This window comes from Uloborus diversus, chromosome 4 (assembly GCF_026930045.1).
Source record: "Uloborus diversus isolate 005 chromosome 4, Udiv.v.3.1, whole genome shotgun sequence".
Lineage (NCBI taxonomy): Eukaryota > Metazoa > Arthropoda > Arachnida > Araneae > Uloboridae > Uloborus > Uloborus diversus.
This window is the reverse complement of record NC_072734.1, coordinates 134,495,887-134,516,335: the sequence shown is the minus strand read 5'-3', so window position 1 is coordinate 134,516,335 and position 20,449 is coordinate 134,495,887. Positions and strand designations below refer to the sequence as shown.

The following is a 20,449-nucleotide window of genomic DNA, read 5'->3' as shown; positions in this document are numbered from 1 at the left end:
CAAAATGGAAGTTTCTATCACAAGCTAACAATGGAAACTTAGATAGTTTGAAGAAAAATTTGTTTTTTCTAATGAATTTTTTACAAAAAGTGTGGTCTTTTTAATTTAAACAACGCTGTTGAATAGTGATGTCCCATTAGCAAACTGTTAAGTAAACAAGTTATAACAAGATTTTTTTTAACAATATGACCAGTGCAAAATCTTTAGCCGACAAGATGTGAAGTCCGATTTGATAGAGTTGAATATACCATTGTGTACCTACATCTTTATATTTCTGGAAGCGAAATTTTGCGGAATATGTGATGCACACTTACCTGGTTCTTGGAGTTCCAATGCTTCTTTTGCTCTCATCACATTATCTCTGTCTTCTTTCAAACGGCTGAATTTTGATTCAAATATTGAAAGATGCCCCATTGCTTCTTGGGGACGAAGCGAGCCCTGCAAAAATGTTTTCAAAATTCTTGATACATGTTTTGTATATGAATGCATATTTGAAAAGTTAAACATCATGATCAAAGCCAAGTGGTAACTTTATCCGTTACATATACATATTTTTAATTTTGAATCCATACAATCAAATGGATACTACCATACAGTATTCTATTTTCTTAAAATATATCAACAATATTTCAGCAGAGAAACTCAAGAAATGCTATCATGGACTGTTCCATTCTATCAAGCTAATAATTTTTATCAAAAAAAAAGGGATTAAATTTGTGAAATTTATCTCTTTATTGCTTTATTATTACTATTTTATAAAAAAGATATCACTAAATATATAAATATCAAAATTTAAAAAACAAATAAGGAAAACATCTGAAATGTTAACATGAAACTAATGAAATGCACAATTGAGGCATTTAAGTACAGTACAACCTTGTTTATTAGGCTCTCATTGATCTAGAACTTCAGGTTATCTAGATCAAATTTGTACTCTTTCAAAAAATTGTATGCTCACATAGATTATTTCAGTTTATAATAATAAGAATGTAACTAGAAGTGCACTAAATATACACTTTTCATTTTTATCTAAGCATTATAAAGCATTTGCATAACCATGCTTTAATATTCAAACAATTCTTAGCTAAGAAATAATATGAAAAAGTATTTATATTTTTCTTAAATTAAAACCAGTTCTATGTAATTTTGTTACAAAACATGTTTTTTTATCACAATTTAAGGCAAGACTGCTTATTAAAAGATTTGTTTTGCTTATTCCAATACTACCTGGATTGTATGCATTTTCAATTATCTAAATTACCTGGTTGCAGTTATTTGGTATGGACAAGATTCTACTGCATTATCTTAAAGTAAATCAATGCTAAATTACAAATTCTGTAGATTGAAAAAAAATATTTCAATGCATAAAATAGATGAAAAATTTGCAGGAGGGAAAAAGAGTGTGACAGCACTTTAACAATTCTTTAAAATTTGGTATGGTTTAGTTTTAGGAGTAAATTTGAAAATAAGCGAAGGTTTGAAATTGGGTGTGGAACTGTATGAAATGCACACAAAATAGAATACTGAACTTAGGTTGAATATATTCTGCATTATCTGTTGTTCAGGAAATAATAAAAAAATATGAGTTTAGGTTAACTTATGTTTTAACAGCACTAAAAATTAAGTATGCATATTTTTTCTATGCATGTACAAGAAATGTCTATTTATATCTTTTTTCAGCATTTAAAAATATTTCACTATTAAATGTATATTTTCAAAATTAAAATTATATTAATATTTATTACAGAAACGTTTAAATAATTAGATAATTTGTTTCTATTTAATTAAAATTCAATTTGAAATTAAAATATTCTATTTGCTTGTTAGCCTTAAATAAAATTTCAATTATTTTCATAACAAATTTGCTTATCAACAGTTACGTAAATACAGGGGGAAAAAATTTTCACATAAAAACAAGTAGCTCGAGTATGAACAATTGTTATTTTTCAATTTACATAAATGGGGAAAAAAGAATGAACAAAACGGTTCTAATGCCAATAAAAATTCTCATTATTACCTCAACAGGTTTGGTTTTTTCCCACTCAATAAGAACATCATTTGTACGTGCTTCAACAGCTTTGTCTTCTGCAACAATTTTTACTTGCAAACTTGCAACCTGCACTTGAATAGCAGAATCCTTTCTACGAAGGATTTCGTTGAAAGCAGACCACTCCCCTTCCACGTTGTCAACATGAAGCCAGGAGTTGGGGAATTGAAACCTTTGTCGTTCTAAGATTCTCTGGCCTTCTTTGTACAGCTAAAAAAGAGATTTCATTGAAACAGAGGAATGAATAAAAGTATGAAATTTGCAAAACATAGCAAATAAATCAGTGGTTGTTTTTTTTTAATTATTGAAGTTCTGGACAGATTGTTTTTTTTTAAATTTATTTGTTTATTTATTTATTTATTTTTAATGTCAAAAAATAGGGCTGAAATTTAGATGAACTTAGAAATAAAAGTCAAGGTTATGTTGATGTTTTTGGTGTAGATATTGAATGAAAAGGGTCATGCAACTGGCTAGACGAATCAAAAAGACAAAAGAAATTGTTCACACTTGGGTGATGTTAAAGTGAGATAAATAAGTAGTTTTCTTAATCGTTCAACAATACAAATGCCTTTTTTAATACTTATTTTGAAATGAAAACATAGCAGGATGATAAATAAGCAAATTAAGTTGACCAGAAATTAAAGAACTTGTACCAGTAGCTTACTGAAACCACAATTGCTCTAAGGACATTTGATTTATAATATGGCTGATTTTATAAACTGGCAAAACTACACTTATTTATCTTTTTTGAAGTTTAACTACTTTTAAAAAGAAATGAATTATTTTATGTATTTTCATTTTAAGCGTTTCAAAATACAGTGGACAATTCAACTAAGCATGAGGTACATTTTTTAAAAAACTTGCATAAATGTCTCAAAATATTGACGCATTGTTTTTTGATTAACAGAATTTGAGAGTCAAGATTCCACATTGCATGGAAGTTTATAAAAATTTTTGTTGTTTCTAACGATACATTCTCCTTTCGGCTCTAAAGTTCATTGTATAACATCGAGCACTTTTTTTTGACATTATACAGGGTAAATTTGGCACTGCAATTTTATTATCTTCTGAGACTTATTCCTCCAGTTCTTAATAAGACACAATGTTGCAATGTTTAACACATTATAACTGCCTTTTTCAATTTTTAACACGTTGATTTAAAAATGCTTGGTTTTATAAAATGGCAATGATGATTTTATTAAAGAATGTTTTTTACATTTTTTGACATAGCAATGATTCTATTCTTTCTAACCTGATTTTAAAAAGCGGCTGGTGTTGTAATCCGCCGATTTTATAAGTGGTGGTAATTGTACAGTTAAGGTGTTTATTTTGTAATAAAAAATAAATTCTCTATTTTAAAAAAAATCATATCTTCAAGATTAAGTACCCTAAGTGTTAAATCTTCTCGAACATATTTATTTAATCCCCCCCCCCCCATTCTTGGAAATACTATTTCTTCACAAGATTTTAGAAAAATAAAATTTGTTAGGCATAAATGCCTGTTAATAACAACAGTAAATAATCCTATCTCATCACCTCACAACACCAATAGTAAAAGAATGTTTTTCCTTACTTATAATGCATTACCAATCATTCTGCATGACTGGGGTAAAAGATTCTTATCTGCACTCATTCACATTGGTCGAATCGACCGAATGTTTGTTTCACTTTCGTTCACCTTTTGCGGGAACTCCGTTGTGGATGACGTCATAGAAAGCTTCTAGAAGGAATCTGATGGCACGTGTGCTTAACGATAGCAGTGATGTGTCCGTTCACGTGACTCGGATATGCTAATGACCCGGGGGGGATATTTAAACTGCTCGCGGCTTTAGTTCTCTCTCTTCGATCATCTCTTGTTGTAGGCGGTCGCTCGATCGGTATGCGAACTTGCTTGTTCGTGCCGTTTGCACTTTATTAGAAATGAATTAGCTGGACTTAGCTTATTTCCCAATGGGTCTACTTCATCAAAGTTTTTAGTCAATAGTCATGCAGTTTGCGTTGCACTGTTAGTTATCTCATGCAGAAGTAGCATGTAAAGAGATTATGTTGTTAGTATTTATTTTTATCATTTACAGCGTGTTTTTATCTATTTACATTATCGTTTAAATAAACTTCATGAAAGTTAGAAATAGTTTGTCAAGTTCTTATTTCCGAACTCACTCTGCTAGTATCAAAGAAACATTGGGGAGATATTATTAGATTAGAAATTCTCCCCAACACGGGTTATGGGCCCAGTCCCTTTCCTGTGCAGACCTAGTGAAAATATTTTTGGATAAGACTAGGAAATGATAAAGAGTGTACATGCATCTGTAAAAAGGCGGGGTTGTACTGCTGCCAAAAGTACATGTACCGTTGGATGGTGTACATTTCGATATTTTTCAGAAATTTTGAAAATTTTTTTTGGAAGCTGCAAATTCGATGACCCATCTGAAGATGAAGTTATTGGAATGTTGAGATGGGTGGGCGACCAAGATAGATGCGACTTAAAAGATTTTACCAAAATTCAAGAATACTAAAGTTTGAAAAAAAAGAAAATGGCAAATTTCGCGATTCAGATTGAAAAGCTGAACAACAAGAATTACCTCGAATGGTCGACGAATATGAAGTTCCTTCTCATGGAACGGAATGTATGGGACATTACTAACGGAAAAGAGAAAGAACCAGTCATTAATGAGAAGACGAATGTAACAGAAAAGGATGTGAAAGAATTTATTGTGAGGAAGCGAACTGCAGTCTCACTAATCTTCTTGAATATTGAACAAAATCTAAGAAAAATAGTTGAAACTATAGAAGATCCATGCGAATCTTGGAAGAAGCTAAAATTACATTTTTTTCCGGAGAATAGATGTATAAGTATGCAACTCTTCATTGAGCTGAATCAGTGCAAGAAAGAGAATGGAGAAAAGATGAATTTATTCGCGGCGCGTCTGCAGAGAATTTTCGACAAAATCAAAGTTGCTTATCCGAATTTCCCGGAGGACTGTATTTCTTTTAAATTACTGCAAAGTTTACCAGAAACGTATGATCATCTAATTCAACAGATTTTGATGAGGAAAGATGAAGATTTTACATTCGAGAAAATCCTGGTTGATCTAATTATTGAAGAAAACCGTCAAGAAATGAAAGAAGAGAAGACAAATGAGATGCAGGTTTTCCAAGTTAAATCTAAAATTCGATGTTACAAGTGTCATGAAGAAGGACATATAAGGAGCAGATGCCCTTATGTCAAAAATGAAGACCGTCAAAGAATGACTTCACAAGAAAGAAATAAAAGGGGAAACCAACACCAATCCCGGAAAGAATGGAGGGAAGAAGGTACGGGCCCAAGGAGTAGAAATCGCCAATGGAGTTCTAGAAGGAAGTTCCAGGAGCGTCGCCGATCACCTTTAAATAATAGATGTGAGTATCCTTTGTATTTCTTGTCAGAGGCAAATCTTAGTCAGACCCAAGATAAAGGGAATACATTTATTTTTGACACTGCCGCATCAAATCACTGTTGCTCAAATAAGAACTGGTTTAGGACATTTGAACCCCTAAATGATGTAAACATGGCTGTTGCCGTGAAAAAGCAAACTTTCCCGATTGAGGGAAAAGGGGAAATCAAAGTTAAGTTCGGTAAAAGAACTGTAATTCTCAAAGATGTAATGTATTCTCCCCGTTTGAGACGAAATATTTTGTCTGGCACCAAGTTTGACCAGGGTGGTGCAAAATTTAAAGGTGGGAGAGGTTTCGTGGAGGTATCCGACAAACAGGGATTAATTTTTAAAGCTGAACTCAATAATGGAGTTTATAATGTTAATTGTAAAAAGTTTAAAAATTCTCCTAGTTCTAGTCATGTAAATAAAGAACCTTCTGTAGAATGCTGTCAAAGTGACATTGAAACTTGGCATAAACGCTGTGGACACGTCAACACTGAAAGTATTCGTAAAACTAGTAATCTTTCAGCTGTTCGTGGCCTACCTAAGTTTAAACACGTTAAATTAAACTGTGATGTTTGTAAATTAGGAAAATTTAAGCGTGTTAGTTTCAAGTCAATTGATAGAGTAAGAAGTACCCAGCCATTGCAACTATTGCATATGGATGTTTGGGGAAAATGTGAAGTAGAGGGTAGAAACGGAGAAAATTATTTTCTTTCTATTATTGATGACTATTCTAAAAGGTGTTCATTGTATCCTATTAAGTCAAAAAGTCAGGTTCCGGGAATTGTAAAACAACATATTCTGAGAGCCGAAAGATTTATCGGCAAAAAGGTTGTTAGTATCAGATCTGATAACGGGACGGAATTTGTAAATCAGGAACTAGACGGGTTTTGTCAAAATATGGGTATACATCATGAACTCACAAATGTGTACACACCAGAGCAAAATGGATTAATTGAAAATTTTAACCGTACAGTAACAAATAGTGCACGCGTTTTGTTAAAAGAAAGTGGTTTGCCAAACAATTTTTGGCCCGACGCGATGTTATATTTTGTATACACATGGAATAGGATTTGTCATTCAAGTCAAGAAAAGACTCCTTTTGAACTTTACGGGGGAAGAAAACCGTCTGTAAGACATTTAAAAGCATTCGGAACTACTTGTTTTGTCGGTATCCCACGACAATTAAGAAAGAAACTAGACCTAAAAGCCGAAAAAGGCGTTTTAGTCGGATACGCGTTCAATCGTAAAGGATTTCGCGTTTATCTTCCAGACAAAGATAAAGTCATTGAAACAATCAACGTATCTTTCAAAGAGAATTCCTTTTTCAAGGACGAATTTACTTCCGAGCAGGAATCACGCGGAAAAGAAAATACCCTTTTCTGGCCTCTTTCGCCTCAGGCAGAAGATAAGAATTTTTCGGAAGAAAGCGAAGATTCGAATTGCTTCAGAGAATTAGATGTTGAAAGTAGCTCTGAAGGGGGGGCGGAAAGTTCAGACAGTGAGGGGGATGATTCTAGTCGCAAACCAATGCGGGAAGCTAGGTGGATTCGGAAATTTGTCCCTAGACCTGATGGTTCAAGAAACGACGTGTATTATTTTGAAAAGGGGAATAGCAAAAGATTAAGATCGTTGAATGATGTTCAAAAATATTGTCTTCGTGAAAACATAGCGTATGATCCGGAATTATTTAATTTTAAAGGCAATGATGATTTTCAGGGTGAAGTTTCAAATCAATCTAAAATTTTAACTCATGTTTCCTGACTAGACACAGAAATTAAAATCCCTAGAACATATAAACAGTCATTAAAATCTAATGAAAGGGGGGAATGGCAAAAATCAATGGAAATTGAAATAGGCACTATGCGTAAAAGAAATGTTTGGAATTTAGTCAAATTACCGGAAAATGTTAATCCTATCGGATGTAGATGGGTTTATAATTTAAAGAAAGGGGAAAATGGTGAAGTTTATAAAAGTAGACTAGTCGCTCAGGGGACTAATCAAGTGAGGGGACTAGATTTTGATCTAACCTTCTGCCCAGTAGTCTGCTTTAGTACCATTCGCTTTTTCTTTTCTTTGTTGGTATCAAGAGAAAATTGGCTACATATCCAATGTGACGTTAAAAGTGCGTACTTATATGCTCCTATTGATGAAATAATATATATGAAGCAACCCCCAGGTTTTATTGAGAAGGGAAAAGAAAATTATGTGTGCAAATTGAATAAAGCTATATACGGCTTGCACCAAAGCGGTCGTCTGTGGTTTTATGAAATTGAAAATATATTGCTTAAAATTGGTTTTCATAAATTTTTATCATGTAATTGTGTTTATTATACTGATAATGTGATTTTACTCTTATATGTGGATGACATTGTGTTATTCAGTGAGAAGGACAGGGATATTAAAGATGCTTTGAATTTACTTCAAAAACATGTTGAAATTAAAATTTTAGGTAAAACTAAAAAGCTACTAGGTGTAGAATTTGAAAATGAAGGAAATGGCTTAAATTTACATCAAACTGAATACATTCATGTAGTTTATGAAAGATTTAGTAAATTTAAAATTCCTATTTTTTCTTTACCTATTAGTAAAGGATGTGTTTATTCAAAGTTAAATTGTCCTACTACTCCAGCTGAGATTGACGAAATGTCAAAATATCCATACAAGAGTTTATTAGGGTGTTTATCATTTATTTCTAGTAGAACACGTCCTGATATATCATATGCTGTTAACATTTTCAGCCAATTTCAAAGCAACCCAGGAATTGTACACTGGGATGGATTGTTGAAATTACTAGGATATGTTTTCCATACTAAAGATTTAAAATTAAACTTAAAATGTGAAAATGTTCAACTTATAACTTTTTCGGATGCTGATTTCGCCACAAATAAGGATGATAGAACCTCATTAGGCGGTCGACTTGTTTTACTTGATAAAGCTCCAATTGAATGGCGCACGTTCAAAGAACGAAGCGTTAGCCTTTCAACGATGGAAGCTGAATTTATTGCCATGACAGAATGTGCAAAAGAACTCATGTGGTTTGATCGTATAATTGACGAATGCATCAAAATAAAAATTGTTAAAAGTTGTAAAATTAAATCTATTTTGTATGTAGATAATCAGGCTACGTTAGATTTTGTTAAATCGCCTATCGAAAATCATCGTAGTAAACACATTGATATCAAATTGTTTTTCATTCGGGATTTAGTTCATAAAAATATTTTTAACGTGAGATATGTCAAAAGCAAAGATAACATGTCGGACATATTCACGAAACCTCTCACCCGATTAGAAATTCAAAGATTTATTGAAAAATTTTTTTGTACAAATATAATATAATTTAGAAACATTTTTTTAGAAATTTTTGAAAGTTGTTTAATGTACTTTAAATTTTTCTTCTTTGCATCATGTTTTGTGAAATGTTTTTGCAAGTTCTAACAATTTAATTGCCCACCTGAATGTTTCGGTGGCTTTTTCTCCCTATCAACCGGGTTGCGAACAGCTTTTTGTTACGTCTCGTTAAAAGTGAAAATGTAATTGTCAGAGTCTCCCCGGGAGTTAGGATAGAGTGAGTTTATTGTTACATGAAGGTCTATCGCGGGTGTATTTGTTTTTCATTTTGTGAGACCCTATTTTTGAATATTGGAAACACCACTAGTTCCCGTTAGAATTTGTAATTTTCCTTCATTTAATATATTATGGTGCAAAAATGTTATTAAAAAAAAAAATTTGAATTGGTAAAAATGAAATTTTAATCAGTTAAAATTATCAGACAGTCTTTAAGTATAGATGGGAGCATTTTTTTTGAAGATTTTTAGTGATCTTTTTGTAAATGAAATTATTTAAGGAGAAATGTGTAGTTAGTAAAAGAGCTTATTTACATTTCGTTATAAACATTTCTCAATATATGCTTATACTATACTATTTTCTAGACTGTGATATTTTATATGCTGATTCGAACAGTTACTGTGGGTTTTTATTTTATATTTCAGATTAACCTACTGTCATTGTTATAAATAAAAACCGGAAAAATGATTGAAAAAAATTATAAAGGACTTTGATCAAGAATTTGTTTTCGAACTTTTGGTGAAAATTCGGTGAAAACGTACTATGAGTTACGACGTACGAGAGAGTACGAAAGAAAAAAAAAGGACATTTCAAGATGATTGTTCTTTGAACTTTTGAATTTTTTTTCAGCAAAGTGTGTTGCATGTTGTGTTTTTCTCAATTTTTCAGATCTAGATCTATATTGGAAGTTCGTAATATAGAGTCAAGTTTACATTTTAAAAATTGTTCATTGTTTTTCTCATAGTTATTAATATGTGGAAATTGTGTTAAATGTCTACAAAAAAAAAAGTTAAATTTTTTTGAATGTTTTCATTGTGAGATGATGAGAGGGGGGGCCTTGTTAGGCCTGTTAATAACAACAGTAAATAATCCTATCTCATCACCTCACAACACCAATAGTAAAAGAATGTTTTTCCTTACTTATAATGCATTACCAATCATTCTGCATGACTGGGGTAAAAGATTCTTATCTGCACTCATTCACATTGGTCGAATCGACCGAATGTTTGTTTCACTTTCGTTCACCTTTTGCGGGAACTCCGTTGTGGATGACGTCATAGAAAGCTTCTAGAAGGAATCTGATGGCACGTGTGCTTAACGATAGCAGTGATGTGTCCGTTCACGTGACTCGGATATGCTAATGACCCGGGGGGGATATTTAAACTGCTCGCGGCTTTAGTTCTCTCTCTTCGATCATCTCTTGTTGTAGGCGGTCGCTCGATCGGTATGCGAACTTGCTTGTTCGTGCCGTTTGCACTTTATTAGAAATGAATTAGCTGGACTTAGCTTATTTCCCAATGGGTCTACTTCATCAAAGTTTTTAGTCAATAGTCATGCAGTTTGCGTTGCACTGTTAGTTATCTCATGCAGAAGTAGCATGTAAAGAGATTATGTTGTTAGTATTTATTTTTATCATTTACAGCGTGTTTTTATCTATTTACATTATCGTTTAAATAAACTTCATGAAAGTTAGAAATAGTTTGTCAAGTTCTTATTTCCGAACTCACTCTGCTAGTATCAAAGAAACATTGGGGAGATATTATTAGATTAGAAATTCTCCCCAACAAAATTGCTAAAAAGGTTCTAGGCTGTTTTACAATATCAGCAATTGTTTCTAGGACTCGACCGATGCATCGGCGCCGATGGTTCAACAATTTAGCCATCGGCATCGGCATCGGCGGCCGATGCTAACTTGCAGGAAACATCGGCCCATTGGCCTTAAAAACATCGAAAAGCCAATGGAATTGGCCGATGTTTTTGAAAAAAAAGACCTTCGTTTTACTTTTTAATGCAAAGTAAAGGGAGTTATTGTTTTCAAACAAAATTGTTTACTTAAATTTCAGTCTGAATTTATATTTTAGTCACCCCTGAAAGAGAGAGTTTTTAATACTGCATTCAGATACCAAACACGTTAATTATTGCGTTGTTTCTTGCGGCTGGATGTACGTATGTATCTCTCATAAGTCATAACTAAAAAATGGTAAGCTGTAGAAGGCTAAATTTTCGCCTGTGGGAAGTGCGCATGTTCCAGTTTTGACTTTCCCTTTTTGTTTTCGATCGGGTGTTCTAAAAAGCCTATTAACTGATTTTTTGTGGCTATTAATTACTTATTTCAATGCAAAACTAATATAGCGTCTCAGACTGCCGATCATTTGGTGATATATTGCAGAATTGGAGACCATGGAAACAAATATGAGATGGCGAAACCGGTTTTGTTTCATTTTGTTCGATTCCCGTTGAACCGACGGTAATTTTTTATTTTTCGATGTTTGTAATATGAATCACAGTAATGCAGTCTTTTCTGTATCGCTTCGGCGGAGCTACAAGTTTGGGGCCCGTCGAAATACATTTTGGCGCCGTATTTCTCTATCACAAAAGTTGTAAAACATTTATCGAAAGCATTTTTGTAACTCCTACGGTGCCCCTATGGTTATGGGGCCTTCTCGCGCAAATGCAACATTTGCTACATTTTAAATCCGCCACTGCACGTCAAAACAAACTCGGGTGCAAGTTTTAAAAGGGTTTTTCTGCTCAATGTTTATGATTATTTTGAACTCTATTTTTTACGACTATTTTTTGTATTTCCGAGAACACTTGCGTGCTCCTCCTCCCACTCCCACAATTTCTGAAATTAAACTAAAGTTGTACTTCCGAGTTGTTTAAAACTAACACCATTCATAAAATTAGAGATTTTTTTTTTCAAGTTTTATCTATTGTTTAGGAAGAATTTCGAGCATTAATTAGAAATTGATTAAAGACGTTTTGAATGGTGACATAATTCGGAAAACAAAGGGATTTTGAATTTTTTCTTCAGAAGTGCTGAAGTAGATTCAGAAACTCTTCCGAGGCGTTGGTGGTAGCGGTTTTGAACTAAAAAAATTAAGCCGAAGTTGGGGCCGAAGTTTAACATTGTGAGTTATTCCAAAATCAGAGGGTGACCCCCTAATCCACCCTCGTCGTTTCAAGCATTTCTTAAATATTTAGCGATTATTTATTTTGGTCAAGAAATGTCATTTTGCGTATTTTTTATACTTGTTTCACCTATATTTTGTAATGCGCCACCTTTTCTGCATCATTAATAGCAATCGATTTTTTTTTCTGTTGTAACTATTTTTATGTATTTATATAAAATCAATGAATAAGTTATTTTCGTTTTCATCATATGTTTAATAATATGTTATAGAAAAGTTTCAAGGATTTTCTACTATGCAATTTTTTAAATTTCAGAAAATTATTGTTAAATTGAAAAATTTAATTTGAACCTGATTGTAGTGCTTCATAAAAGATTAATCAATCAAATTGTTCAATATTACGTGTGCAAACATCAAATCAAGTAGTATATATATGTATTCAGTTATTAACTTGGTGTAAATATTGAGTTTGTTTATTGTAGCTGCGTTTTAAGAACCTCGCTCATTTCATGGCTATTTCCTTTTTCCGCAAAATTTATGTCACTGTTATACATTTTATGAAAAATGCCAACTTTTCTACTCATAAATTTTAAATAAGTATAAAAATATTCCTATTATGATTTAATATTATAATTTATCTGTTACCTTTTTTGTTTAACTTGATGACTAAAAAATGTCTACGTGCAATCTTTCCACTTTAATAGCGTACTTTGTTGACGGTTTCAAAGTTTTTTTTTTTTTGAATGATTAAACAACATAATTTAATGCTTTTTAACTATGTTTAGTTTACCTAAATTCAAACATTATTACAATAATACTGAAATCTTAGTTATATGTTCAATAATAAAAAAAATCAATTGGTTAAGACTGTCTCTTTGTTTCCCCTCCATTTTTTTTTTTTTTTTTTTTGGCTGTTGTTCTTTGTCTTCCATCATACAGCAGTCAAAAAAGGAGAAGCATAATTACACCCTATACAGATTGTACGTAGTACGATCCAAAAGTTCGAGGGACAAGCTGTATAAAACCTTACCTAGAATAGTTCACATTACCGAAGCACATCCACCTACAAAAGGTCATCTTGAGGGACTATGTACTTCTGCCAGTGTTCATATAACTTTTGGAAAAACTCCTGGAAGCCATTTTTTGCTACATTCTGTGATGCAGCTTTATCTTCTCCTGACGGAAGAAAGCGGCGTCCATGCAAATGTTTTTTTTTTTTGCTGGGAACAGGTAAACATCACACGGAGCTAAGTCCGACGAAACGTGATGTTATTGGTTTGTCATATCAGAGTATTGACCAATCGAACCCTGCATCCTCAACATGATAGTCGCCTTCTTCCCCACGATGAAGTCAAAACAGCAGCGAAAGAGGCCTTACAGGAGGTTGCGATAAATGTCTTCCAGTAGTCCTTCTAAAAGCTATACGAACGGTGTCAGAAATGCATAGTCATTCAAGGTGACTATTTTGTAGATAGATTTACGGTAAATTTTTATACAACTTGTCCTCGAACTTTTAGATCATACTACCTACGTATGAGTTCTCAACTTACTATTTCATAACATTTTTGAGTGACGTAAGTTTACGCGCATGAAAACATCACAAGAGAATTTGCGATAATTAACTAAGGAGACCTTCAAAATGGATATTTCGATCATCTAAATGTTCTTAGGTACATATGCATGTACATATGCGCAGAAAAAACTTCTGAAGTTTAAATTGGATGATCGTAAAATAAAAATTTAGGTCGAAATCTGATTTTTTTTGGGGGGGGGGGGGGGGGGGGTTTACAATTCCTTATTCGTAGAAAGGAAGTAAAGTGAAATGAATCAATAATCCTTTAAATCCCTGACAATCTTATCAATTTATTTCTGTTAGATTTTATATTTATTTATTTTTTTTTTTTGCCATCGGCCAACAGCATCGGCCATCGGCCATCGGCCATTTGGAGGAAAACAATCGGCCATCGGCCATCTTTGAACAATCGGCATCGGCCCATCGGCCAAAAAATGCCATCGGTCGAGCCCTAATTGTTTCATATACTGTTGGGAATCATTACAAAAGATATGATAGTGCAATGGTAATAACTTCCTTAGAACAACAATGCTAATAATTCTCATAAAACAAGTTAATAACTGAAAACATGCTATATGATTTTAAGTATAACAATAAAAAAAATATTAAGAGCTCTATTCATTTACATGAAAATTGATACATAAATAACCAGATTCATATTTTAAAAAATAATACCATTCTGCAAAATGCTATGATTCATATTTATGTTTGATGAGCTTGGAATGATAAGAGATAAGATTACCTCAACTTTCTTATCCCAAATCTTCATTTTTTTCTTTAGGGATTGTACATAGGTGATGAATGTAACAGCATCAGATGTTGAATCAGTTTCGATGGATTGTTGCTCTAAATCACTACGAGACTAGAAAAATATAGTTGAGTTTTAGCATTTATGTTTAAAAATACAAATTATTTCTCGCAAAAATAACAAAGTTTAAAAATGATGTTAAGGAGCAGCTTTACAGCAGTTTAGCTGAGTAAGACAAATTTCAAGTTTTAGCAAAATCACTCAGAACATGAATCATACTTTTGAAACTGTGGTGTGAAAGGAAGCCATTTCATTCCCTAACAAAGATCCAAATTTGCCAAGAACATCCTTATGCCAGGAATCATACTTAAGTGATACCTTTGACTGAACCTAAAAAAGGAAAAGAAATTTGCATGTCATATAAACTATTTTACTCTCAAAAGAGAAATATCTCTTACATTTCAAATTTGGTGTTTTAAGTGCATGTACTAAATTTCTCTTACCTTAGCATATTCTATAATTATTGGGCCAATTTCCTTACGCACATCAGTAGTGTCAAATGTTGTTCTTGATTTTCTGCGAAAGAAAATATAAAAAATAAGCAGGCAATGTACAGTCGACTCCCGCTTAAACAGATCTCCGGTTTAACCAGATGTATTTCACATAAGAATCAAAATCGAAAAACAAGTTTTGTTAAAACAAGTTACATGTTTTTATAGTCATAAACGGTTGTTTCCTTGTTAAATTTAGTGTTTATTTCATTAATTTGCACACAAAACTACATTACCTTTCTAAACTTTACCTGTATGTTTATTTCTTCTTGCCATATAATTAACATAGCACTGACAGCCTTGGTGAGAAATTTAAGACAAATCGCCAAGTTGGTATCATTTTTGGTGACTAATTATGGGTGCCAAATTTAGTGAGAAATTGCCAAGCTTATTGCTATAGCATTTCAAATCAAACAGATTGATAAAAACTTATATATGACCCCATTAATCTCTAGAATGTACTGAAAAATGATAGATAAAACTTGCAAGCATATAAAAATAGCAGCTGTATGCAGTAGTTAATGATCAGCTGTTAGCAGGGAGTTTGTTTCAGCTCTGTGTCTGTTGCTGGAAGTCTGTGCGCTGTGATTTTAGTTTCATCGTATTTGGAAGAAAATACTTATTTACTGTTGTGTTTAAGTCGGTTTATGATATTTGGTTGGTCACTATGCATATTTTAGCAATCATTAATGACTTTTTAGTATATATTCGCAAATAAATTTCCTGTGTTTTCACAAGAACTGTGTCAATATTTAAAGAATATCTGAAGTTGTGCCAAACTCATGACAACATTAAACAAAAAATATCTATATTAAATTTTTAAAAATAGTAACTTTTAAAATAAATTGCAAAATGTATGTTGTAGTTATAAGTGTAACACGTAACTACAACAGTGAATACAATAGCTGAAAAACAAAATAATTTCTTTTTCTTCTGTTTCAATAGGAGTATTCCTACAAAATTTGAAAAAATGACATGCAACCATGTTGCAGCATCTTGCATTTCTTTTTAAACAATGAAAAAATTACATCTACTTATTATAAAAAAAATCATTCAGCATAGTTTCTTATTCTAGTCAAATTTAATGTAATTTTAATCAAAAAATGCTTTCTTGCCGATTAAGGCAGAACATCCCTAATTACTGCCAGTTCATCCCTAGTTTGAAGATTTAACCAAAAGAATAAATATAAGCTTACTTAAAGTCAGACCAAACAACGTAAGTAGAAGCACAAATTTGTGCTTCTACTTACGTTGTTTGGTCTGACTTTACTATTCAGCACAAAGGTATTTATTTATCTTATAAGCTTACTTGATCTCAATTAATGTATTCATCCAACGGTTAATGTTTTCTCCAAGCTTTGAATATAATGCTTCAGGTTGTAGATCCCACAAAGCCTGGTAACGAAGCCATTCTTTAACATAAGAGTCCATTTGTTGAATTTTGTCTTCAATTGCATGGTAAGATGCTTCTAAGGTATCAACACCTCCAGGCATTTTTCGTAAAAGATTTCTGTATGATTCAGTTACTGGGCGATCTAAACCAACCTGTGAAGATCAAAGAAAACTCTAAATTAGTGATGAGAGAAAATTTTCATAAAAAGCAAAGAAACTTGAAATTGTTTTTAAAAAATTGAGTTTTTTAAAGCAAAAATATATGATTGATCAACAAGAGTATTAAGATTGACTAGCATGCTTTACATCCTCATACAAGCATTTACTTTTATCTTGGAGCTTCATTATTCCCTGCCATTTATATCAATAAATAAACTGCTAGCAATAAATGCCAATTTATATCATTAAATTGCAGGTAGTAGTGAAAAATAACAACTTTGAATAAGTGTTAGGGACCTGGAGCCAAAAATAAGTGCTTTCAAAGGCCCTTATTTTTATAAATAAAGTTTCTAAGGATTTTTATGAATTGCAGAAACACTAAATGATTTTCTGATTTTCATATTTCAAATAAGAAACAAATGGAATGAAATTACTAAACCAATTTTTCTATCATAAATTGTTTTGCATAATTTAAACATATTTTAATCTCCCATCTCGTCAAAAATTAGGGTTTATTAAAGACAAAAAACTAAAATGTGACCTGAATACATACTTGATATCTGGAGCTTTGGATTCGTGTTTGCAATAAAACAACATTTTCCCAAGCAAAAAGTTGCTGCAATATGCTAAATCGAGCTTCTTCAACACTAGGATTCACATAAATTACTTGATTGGTGATTCGAATTTCATGTATAAGAGTTTGTATCTGAGGATCACCACCAGGTTTGTGGGCAGTTGTAGTATCTGTGTCATGAAAATCTGTCTCTTGCTGATTTTTGCCTTCCAAAGCATTAGTCCAAGCTTTGACACCTGCCTCTAATCTCAAAGCAAGCTTTTTCTCAACCTGTCAAAGGGAAAGGAAAAAGCATTAATGGAATCTAAAATTGAAAATATGCATTAAAATGTGAAAATGAATGAGATGGAACATAAATGTACATTTTAAAGTGCTTTTTAAATCCATATATATATACATATATATATATATATATATACATACACACACGCTAAGAAAAATTAACATAAACAGTAATTTTTAACTTCAATAATTCAAACAAATTGAATTAAATTAAGCCTCTCAACTTAGTTCAATAGGCGCCATAGGCAGCACTTTGATACTGGCAGAGGATATTCCAGTCTTCGGCAATCTTAACGATAACTTTTCCAGTTTCTTGACAATCGTTAAATCAAGGTTACTGTTGCATGTTGACATGCTGTTGTTTTTAAAATTATTTCTCCACAAACACAATCTACAGTTTGTATTTGCAGTGTAAGATTGTCTTGCTCAAAAGGGTAAAACAAAAAATTAAATAGCACACAAAATTAGTCTAGCAGATTTACAGATTGGATTGTAATTGCAAACAAATTGAGAACAAATGCTCACTAGTCAAAATTATCTTTAGCAAGTGGCATTTTCATTCACAGAATATTGGATTGGAAGTGTCAACTATTCCACCAATTAATCTGTGAAGCGTTCCATCTAATATCTGAAGTTGTGCGGAACTTGTAACAATATTAAACAAAAATATTGATATTGAATAACAAAGTAATAATTTTTAAAACAAATTGTAGTTATTTGTGTAAAGACGTAGGGACATTTTAATGGCAACATTTTTGACTGAAAGAGTTTTTGTTTTCTTTTAACATAATTTGTTTAATCATGTATACAAATTTAGATATTTTGATAAATTATTGAAGAACCACCAACAACTGAAATAAATTTCAAGGAATACATTAATTATTTAAATAACAAATAACGTAAGCAGATATAAAGTAGCACTTGGTAAAGAACCACACAACATTAAAAATAATTGAAATTTTTGCAACATGCAAACGGATTGAAATCACAAACAAAGCATATGAAATTTTTGGCAAAGGACTTGTTTGCTGTACAAACAAAAGAATTAGCAAAATCAGATTATCTGTTTAGGAGCTAGGCTACTACTACAGAAAGACACATAAATACAAACAGGTCAAACTTACAAGATCCTTTCCTTCTAGCATCAGGGATTTAAAAATATAAGTACAAAAAGTTATACTACCACGTAATAATAGGATTCAAAAGGAAACAGAAAGTAAATGCTCAAAATTAATGGAGAGAAGGACAAAATTTCAATGTACTCATTGATTAATATGAAATAATTAGCCATCAAAAGACCTTACTTCTTCATCTAATTTGGAGACCCATAAGTGAAGATTTGAATACTGATGAAGACTGAGATCATCTACAGCTTTCTGAATTTTGTTTAGAATATCTGAAAACACACTGGTACTGTAAGCGCATGTTTCAAGGGAGCGCACGTCAATGTCTATTTGCTCTTCAATGGACAATAGATCTTCTACCTAAAATTTGATGTACATAAAAATAAAATTAGTAAAAGAAAAAATAACTAAAGAAAGAAAGAAAAAAACTAGAGCAGGAAAAATTTCTTACTTTTTCCTGGTAATTGAAGACATTATCTGCAAGGCGTTGAACATATGGATCCAACTTGTATGATTCCCACACTAAACTTATTCCCTAAAAAAAAAAAGATATATCAATATATGTAACACTAAGTAGAATGTTACATTGCAAATAGTAGTTGAACTGTTCTTACAATTCAAGTTTGAAAAAGAAATAATAATAAAATCACATAGTAAAAGTACAACTTCTCATTATTACTACCTTTCTGCGGTTAAAATTTTATAAGATAATCACCAAAAAGTTCCCTTCTGTTTTACAGCTATGTACACTGAAATCATCCGATGACAGCAATTATAAATCTGTTTCACACTGACAAACAGGTAAATATCAAAATTTACTGCAGGTCTGATTATTTAATTTTTAGTCTTACCTCCATAATGAGACTTTGAGCATCCTTTTTAAGTCCAGCAACAAGCAGAGTAATGGAAGGTCTTTCTTCAACCTAATACAAAACAAAATTTGAAACTAAATGTAGGGAAAAAACAACTAACAAGGAAAATATGGAAAAATAAATAAATAATGTTTAAAATGACTAAGAAATCAAAATTTTAAAAATACGAGATGATGTATCTCTTTAAAAATTTCTTCACAAACATTCAACAAGCAACTGACTGAAAGACTCAACCTATGGTCCTAGAAGTGATCAAAGGAGCTGGATGGATAAAAATATTTTAAGTATGAATAAATTTTAAACTAGTATGCTGTGGCCATCACGAAACTTTCTTCTATATTTTTCTTTTTTTTCTGATCCTTCCCCATGCTTGACGAGGGAGCAATATTCCCAACAAAAACAAAATTACACATGCAAAAACTGAAAGTTATTTTAAAAGCCTTGCTTGAATTAATTACAAATATTTTATTTGTTAACAAACATAAGATGGCAACAGTTAAAAATTTTAAATCATTGAGATAATATTTCCGATCATTTCCATACAATTAAAATCACGAGAAATATGCAGACGACAATCTATTACGATTTATCTTTCTTATTGTTGAATTAATAAAGCTATTTTTTATTCGCAAAAAAAAAAAAAAAAAACACCTTGGAACGATTGGTGTCAAAATTGAACCAAAGCCTGTTTACATATGGATTCACATATATTCCGAATTTCAACCAGAACGTAGCATTACTTCTTGAGATAGGGCACTCACAATGGAAAAAAAGAACGGCGATTGCGCTACCCCCTTTTTAGCTATTGACACCAAAATAAAATCAGCTTTTATACCCTTTAAGGGCTACTTGACGATAAATTTTTGTTTGATTCCGTTCATTATTTCTTGAGATACAGCAGTCACAACTGACGACAAAAAACGTTCTATAGCTCAACCCCCGTTTGAGTTATTGACACCAAAATTGAATCAGCACCTGTTCCTGTTACTGGCAATATATGGACCAAATTTTGTTTGATTCCGCCAGTTACTTCCTGAGGAATAGCAATCACGCGTAACTCAAAAAACGTCCCATTGTTCCACCCCCCTTGGAGGAATTCGCGGCAAAAACCAATGGGCACAAGTTCACATAGGGGCACATATGTGTACCAAATTTCGTTCGATTTCATGCGGTAGTTTTTGCTGTAGAGCGGCCACAAAAAACTGGTCACACACAGACGTGACACACAC

At 32.2% G+C, this 20,449-nt stretch overlaps 1 protein-coding gene across 1 annotated transcript in view; it reads right to left on the bottom strand.

Annotated features, from left to right (window-relative positions):
* The window catches only part of LOC129220050 (dynein heavy chain, cytoplasmic-like), a 135,385-nt gene that overhangs the window by 79,780 nt on the left and 35,156 nt on the right, over positions 1-20,449 (bottom strand). The window contains exons 15-24 of the mRNA XM_054854389.1: positions 19,200-19,271; positions 18,800-18,883; positions 18,529-18,708; positions 16,922-17,212; positions 16,127-16,362; positions 14,770-14,842; positions 14,546-14,656; positions 14,261-14,380; positions 2,018-2,257; positions 315-438 (exon numbers count right to left, since the gene is read on the bottom strand). Coding sequence (XP_054710364.1) covers positions 315-438; positions 2,018-2,257; positions 14,261-14,380; positions 14,546-14,656; positions 14,770-14,842; positions 16,127-16,362; positions 16,922-17,212; positions 18,529-18,708; positions 18,800-18,883; positions 19,200-19,271 — 1,531 coding nt within the window. The remainder of the gene's footprint in view (positions 1-314; positions 439-2,017; positions 2,258-14,260; positions 14,381-14,545; positions 14,657-14,769; positions 14,843-16,126; positions 16,363-16,921; positions 17,213-18,528; positions 18,709-18,799; positions 18,884-19,199; positions 19,272-20,449) is intronic.